At 44.6% G+C, this 7,165-nt stretch overlaps 1 protein-coding gene across 16 annotated transcripts in view; it reads right to left on the bottom strand.

Annotated features, from left to right (window-relative positions):
• The window catches only part of Dlgap1 (DLG associated protein 1), an 826,285-nt gene that overhangs the window by 6,871 nt on the left and 812,249 nt on the right, over positions 1-7,165 (bottom strand). For all 16 annotated transcript variants that reach the window (XM_021186024.1, XM_021186022.1, XM_021186023.2 and 13 more), the window contains one exon: positions 5,213-5,304. In XM_021186024.1, coding sequence (XP_021041683.1) covers positions 5,213-5,304 — 92 coding nt within the window. The remainder of the gene's footprint in view (positions 1-5,212; positions 5,305-7,165) is intronic.

Genomic DNA, 7,165 nt, shown 5'->3' with positions numbered 1-7,165 from the left:
ACTCATGTTGAGTGACGTCATAGGGTACAGAACTGATCAGCAAGAAGGTATTTCCAGAATACTTGGGGTGGCAAGGCTTCTTTGCTGCTAGAGACTGAGCCAGAGTTTGCAGAGTCAAGCAAGTGATCAACCACGGAGACATATATGTAGTCTCTGAAACTATTACATGTTCAGCAATTGAGATATCCCTAATAAATACAATAATGAATCATTTTTATCATATGACACATTACAAATTAGCTGGTTTTAAATATAGCAAAAGTCAGAAAACATACATATGTATGTTGGTAATAATTTCCTTTTCAGAATAATAAATCTCTTTCAATGTTTAAGAACTGACTTTTTTTTGTTTGTTTTTTGTTTTGTTTTTCAAGACAGGGTTTCTCTGTGTAGCCCTGGCTGACCTGGAACTCATTCTGTAGACCAAGCTGGCCTTGAACTCAGACATCTGCCTGCCTCTGCCTCCCAAGTGCTGGGATTAAAGGCCTGCGCCACCGCTGCCCAGCAAGAACTGACTTTTTAAAAAATTACTTAAACATGTCATTATTATTATAGTTGTACATGCTTTTAATCCCAGCACTTGGGAGGCAGAGGCAGGTGGATTTCTATAAATTTAAGGTCAGTCTGATCTACAGAGTGAGGTCCAGGACAGCCAGAGTTACATAGTGAGACCCTGCCTAGAAGAAAAATTCCAAACAAAGAAAAATGTATTATTATTATCTTTGGTGTGTGTGTGCGCGCACACATGCATGAGGAGGTCAGAGGACAACTTTATAAAGTTGGTTCTCTCCTTCCACCCTCCTGAGGGTCTCAGGGGTTTAACTCATGTCATCAGACTTGAGAAACAAGAACCTTTACTCATCAAAGCCAGCAGACCAACCCAAGAACTGACTTTTGTTAGTTTGGTTGCTTGGGAGCTTGCTGTGTGCTTTATGCTGGCCTGGAACTCTCTAACCTCCTGCCTCAGCCTCTGAGCGCTAAGACTGCAAGTGCACTTTATCACATCTGGCTCAAGGTGACTTTTTTTGTCCCCATAATGGTGTGTGTGTGTGTGTGTGTGTGTGTGTGTGTGTGTGTGTGGCGTCACTATCATCATCACCGACACACTCTGCCTAAGCATCATAAGCAGACAGAGTCCGCCTCCCTTCCAGGTGTCAGGAGCTCTTAGTCAGTGCCATTTCTGGTTATTTCCGGTTAGAATTATAAATAACTCTGAACTGTGAACAGATATCATATTCTATGATAACCGGGGGCAGCTTGTACATTTAAAATTAATCTCAAGAAAAAGAGTACCCTCCGAATTTCAGAAAGTAAAGGTTGATGGTCATCTGATTGTTTCAAGGTTGGAAATGACATTTACATTGGAGGATGTGCTAGAATGACTGGCCTTGTCCAAAATAAATGCAAATAAAGATGCTGCGTGTAGAGTTCCGAGACTACCTATAGCTTCTTGGCATTAGATAAAGATTCTTGGGATCCTGGCATTGGATTCTTATGAGATTCTTGGGAGTGGATTACTTTTAGAGTTTTCAGTTCAATATTAAAATCTGTTCTAGGGACGGGAATGAGTATGGCTTCATGGCACACATTCAGGCCTCAGGTTCAGACTTTAGCACCTAGTCAAACCAAAATAAAACAAACACAACAAAACATAAAAAAATATTCTAGTGATACACCACTTGAATGAACCAAAGGCGTTCTTTGTAGTATTCTGGCATAGTAAACAGCAAACTACAATGGAAATCCCTCGAGGGATGTGGTGGCAAACACCAGAGATCCTATCAGCAGAGCTGCTGAACCTGGAGCATCTCATCTTTGAGGCTACATAACAAAAACAACAACAAAACACCTAATGGGGAAAAGCAAGCAAAGCGACCCCTCAATATTCAGAACACACATTGGATCTGATGAGGCACTTCTTTTTTTTTTTTTGGTTTTTCGAGACAGGGTTTCTCTGTATAGCCCTGGCTGTCCTGGAACTCACTTTGTAGACCAGGCTGGCCTCGAACTCAGAAATCCGCCTGCCTCTGCCTCCCGAGTGCTGGGATTAAAGGCGTGCGCCACCACGCCCGGCCTGATGAGGCACTTCTTAACAGCTTATGATTGCACAAATATTTAGCCTTATTCATAATGAATTTTGGAGGCCAGTGACATTTTCTTGGTCACAGGTTTTAGTGCTGTATTGTTTTAGCACCAAGGGTTTCTTGTTTGAAATCCTCGGGACCAGATGTTGAGATGTCAGACTTCTTAGGATTTGGGAAAGTTTGCCTATCTGCATGCAGTGAGATATCTTAGAGACAGAATACAGGTCAACAATACAGGTGAAATTCATGTATATGTCACATATACCCAATACCCACAATCTAGAGGTGATTATATACATTTTCCTGTACTTTGACAGTATTTGACTATATTTTGACAGTAATATGTCATCGGAGGTCAGATGTATCAAAGCCTTCCTGTCCCTAGAGTTTCAGATTTTAGAACATTTCTGTTTCTGGATTTTTTTTTTTTTTTTTTTGGGCATGTTCAGTCTGCAGTTCAGCAGCCAAAGCTTCTGTGGTAGCTGCTTAGATGTGCTTAACTCTGTCACAGGCAACCTGGGCCTCGCCCCAAAGGAATTTCTTTGCCCCATTTTGTCAAAAAGACAAATGAGGAAACAAAGAGGCCCTAAGTCCGATCCATCTCTAATCCAGCCATTGTTTGACGGTGAGAGTTGTATGGCGGAGTGGCTGAGTCTAAACCAGATCATCTCCGAGATCAGAGGTACAACAGGGGCTGGGGCGGGAGGGGCGGGGCGTGAGTCCAGCCCGTCCCCCTCCCCCTTCGTCCCCCCCCTTCCCAGTTTAGTATGCTGGAAAAAAACAAATTTCAGCCATTTGCTCTAAGCTTAAGCATCTAGTCTTGAACAAATGTGTTTTCAAACTAAAGACCTGTCTTTCGCTTTTTTTTTTTTTTTCCTCAATGGAAGAGGGACTAAAGAATAAGCTTAGGGCTGGAGCGCTGGCTCAGCAGTTAAGAGGCCCAGAGGTCCTGAGTTCAATTCCCAGCAACCATCTGTAAGGGGATCTGATTTCCTCTTCTCTGTTTGTGTGGAGGCAGAATGTGCATGCACATATAATTTTTTTCCCTTTCTTTTTTCGAGACAGGGTTGACTCTCCTGGAACTCACTCGGTAGACCAGGCTGGCCTCGAACTCAGAAATCCGCCTGCCTCTGCCTCCCAAGTGCTGGGATTAAAGGCGTGCGCCACCACTGCCCGGCAATAAATATTTTTTAAAGCAACAAGAAGCTGAACCTGGCCCTGAACAACAACCCTATAGTCACTTAAAAACAAACAAACAAACTAACTAAAAGAAAACAAATAAACAAACAACCCACCCCACCATATTTGTTTATTATGTGTATGTGTTGGCAGTGCCAGGGTCAGTAGGCAGATGACAACTTGTAGAAGCTGGTCTTCCCCTTCCATCAAACTTAGGTCATCAGACTAGGCAGCAAACTTCTTTACCTGCGGAGCCATCTTGGTGCCCTCTAAAGTCACTCCAGGCCATACTACTCCCTGGGGTGACTCCCTCTGCAAAAATGAGGGATGGAATTTAAATCCTGCAAGGGATTTCTAGGGGCAGAGGCTGAACTGTAACTCCTTTTTTTTTACCATGGGCGGGGCCGGTAAAGAATGCCACTAGCAACTCCAAACGGCCATGCTGGGGAGTTAGCCAGGCGGTCCAGCGCATGCTGGGGCAGGACTGCTTCCGAAGCCTCAGCCTCATCTGAGCAGCACCAAAGACCTTCCTCCGCTGGTGCGCAGTTATCTTAGCAGGGACTCTCCTAGTTCATCACAGAAATTTCTCTAGTGGCCGCTGACTGGAGCCACCATGAGGAACGAGGACAATGTCAAAAGCTGGCTTTGGGAACGTAACAATTTCCAGAAAACAACACACATTAAAAAAAAAAAAAAAAGTTTGGGGCTGGAGAGATGGCTCAGCGGTTAAGAGCACTGACTGCTCTTCCAGAGGTCCTGAGTTCAAATCCCAGCAACCACATGGTGGCTCACAACCGTCTGTAATAGGATTTGATGCCCTCTTCTGGAATGTCTGATGACAGCTACAGTGTACTTACATTAAATAAATAAATAAATAAATCTAAAAAAAAATGGTTTCTGCAACTTCACCTTTAAAATGTGCACAACATTTATGTTCTACCTTGCAGTACCCTCAGAAACTCGATTTTCAATTCTCTGTTTTTACATTTATTCAGTGTGGGTGTGGGTAGGTGAGGGTGGGTTGGGTACAGGTGCCACAGTGCACGAGCATGTGTGTGTGTGTGTGTGTGTGTGTGTGTGTATAACTTAAGTCATCAGGTTTGCCAGCAAGCCCCTTTAACGAGAAGCCACCTTGCCATCCTTGGACTAGATTCCTTTGAGGAGAGAACACAGTGCCTACGACAGAGTTAAGACTCAAAGCCCTGTCAGGGTCATTTGGTTGCCAACCATGTTTTCAGTTGACACACATCAGTAAGCTGCTTTCGATTTGCTTTGTTTTAGAGTCAGCCTGACCGGCAACTGAGCAATAAAAGCTGTGTTTGCAGAGTCGCTCTTGGAGGACATGGGCCTTTTGGAGGCCTCCTCCAAGAGACTCTTGACCTCTGATTCACCGCCATTGCCGTCCACTGTTGCTGTTGGAGGTCTTTTCCTTCTTTTGTTTCTGTAAATCAGAGGTAGAAGCAGCACTCGCTTGCCTCAGGGTGTCTAATCTGCATTTTGTGATACCCCCAACCTCTGACTTTTAAATTAAAACAAAACTCACATCAGGAGACACAGTTAATGATGGCTTTTTAAGAAAGAGTGTCATGATTATTATCACTGTAATGGTATTTTGGAAACCAGTTTGTTCCTTATTTTAGAAAGAATCAGAAAAATCATATAAACTCTAGGAACATGGAAAGTTTTTAATACAGAGAACCAGGATATGGAGTTTTAACTTGGTTCTGCCCTAAGATTGTTTAAGTGCAGAATAAAGTGAGGTTTTTGTTTTGTTTTATTTGGAGGGGGGTCGTTTTTGTTTTTAATTTAAAGAAAAGCAAAAAGTCAGATTTGTCTGTCAAAGACTCCAGTGGTTCAAACTGAGTTTTGCTTTGGCCAGACCAGTCTTAAGGACAAGGTCTCTCTGGGTTGTGCTAGCAGAGAGTCACAGTGATGGGAATGGTACCTACCAGGTTCTCTTCACACAGTTCTCTGAACTGGTAGAATTTCTGCGCCATGAGAAGTTGGGCACTGCCCACCGCGGTTCGAATTTTCCCTAGAACTGAAAAGAACAGACACAGGCGTTTACAGGCGTTGTTGAGACTTTGTCTGGTAAATACAGCGAGGAGAAGTTATGCTGTCATGGTTTGAAAAAAAAAAAAAAATACCGGCCCACACAGCATGGCCACGCCCACCCGGAAGGATGCTCTATTGGTCTGGGCTGCGGGGTTTAACCATAAAGTCAACTTGGAAAAACACAAGTTCGCCGTGCTTGTTTCTTGGGAGAATTGGAGTTTGCTGTTCACAGGACTGTGCTGTACCACAGGGAGGGACAAACAGCGTTCCTTCTACCGTGCAGACAAAAGCCAAGTGTGTTTCCCGCTGCAGGTTCAGGTTTATCCTGGTTTGCTGGTTTGGTTTTCCAATTCGGATTCAAAACCAAGAAAGCAATGCCAGCCAGCTGGGAGGGAGGAATCTCGCGGCACTCACCCTACCCACCGGTAATCCAGTGTTTTCTGGGAGACCCACCACTGGCATTGGCTGAGAAGTGAATTGCTTGGGGGAACACCAGCACGGCTCCAGCTTTCCACTTTACAGCCCCTTTTCCTATTAACATGGGTTTCATGTGGAGCTTTCCACTTGGCCAGAAAGCTACTTCTGATTTCAGTGAATGCATTTGAACGTCTCTTTAGGGGCCCAGGTCAGAGTCTCTTCAGGGCTCCCCCTGAACCTGTAGCCTCAGCAGCTGTAGCTCTGTCATGTCTAGGCTTCACAAACCTCGCTTGTTCGCTCATGTTCCAGAGGGAACAGAGACCTAATGTGGTCTTTCCGCACAGTGGAAATTGGAGAGGACACCGTTGCCATGACCGTTGCCATGACGCTTGGCTGGTGAAACTAAGCTGGCTCAGACAGTATGTGGGAATCGTGTAGGTATCGCCCAGGGCTTTCTAGTGATTTGCTATACTGGACTCACAATGCCAGGCTAGACCAGAGTTCATGATTCATAGTCAACTGAGTTCTGCTCAATGTTTCAGCATGCACACCTGTAAGTCAGAGCATTTCTAAATTTGTATGACCACCGTCATGCCAGACTGCTTGCGGACACACATTTGCAGCCTCTGTCAAGTCATAGCAACCCCCCCGACGGGCAGCTCCAAGCCCTTATGTAAATGGAAGCTTTTGCTTTTTTTCCAGTCTGTGTTTAAAATCCTCTTAGACCTTAGCCATCTTCCTCTTTCACTGGAAAATTAAGTGAGTGAGGTCTCTTGTTACTACTACTACTATTATTATTATTATTATTATTATTATTATTATTATTATCAGCAGCAGCAGCATACAGGATCTGCATAGCCTTGGCTGTCCTGGAACTCACTATGTAGAGCAGGCTGCCCCTCATACTCACAGAGATCTGCCTGCCTCCATCTCCAGAGGGCTGGGATTAAAGGCACCACACCCAACTTGTTCTCCCTTTCCTGGTACCCCAAAGTAAAGTGGATCGGGGGAGCCTGAAGCTCAGAGTTCAGGCCTCTTTGACAAGTTTTGAGGATGGATCAGTGAAAACTTTGAGCTAAGAGGTTATCAGTCACATCTGAATAGCTGCAGTATGACAGACCACCATAAGAGGATTGGAGGGAGCCTCTGTGTCCCCTCAAAAGAGGCCACCTGCAACCCAGGGTGATCTCCCACTCACAGTGTAGGCAAAGATGACGTCAAATGCCTGATCATTCTTGTCTCCACTTCCCCAGTGTTAGGATTATATTTGTCTCCCACAACACCTGGCCTGAAACATACTCCTTGAAAAATAAATACCAGTGGAAATAAGTAGTAAATGGGGCTGGAGAGATGGCTCAGCGGTTAAGAGCACTGACTGCTCTTCCAGAGGTCCTGAGTTCAGTGCTCAGCAACCACATGGTGGCTCACAA

The sequence above is a fragment of the Mus caroli genome, chromosome 17, assembly GCF_900094665.2.
Source record: "Mus caroli chromosome 17, CAROLI_EIJ_v1.1, whole genome shotgun sequence".
Classification (NCBI taxonomy): domain Eukaryota; kingdom Metazoa; phylum Chordata; class Mammalia; order Rodentia; family Muridae; genus Mus; species Mus caroli.
Note: the sequence above shows the minus strand (reverse complement) of the source record. Positions and strands in the feature narration are given on the sequence as shown.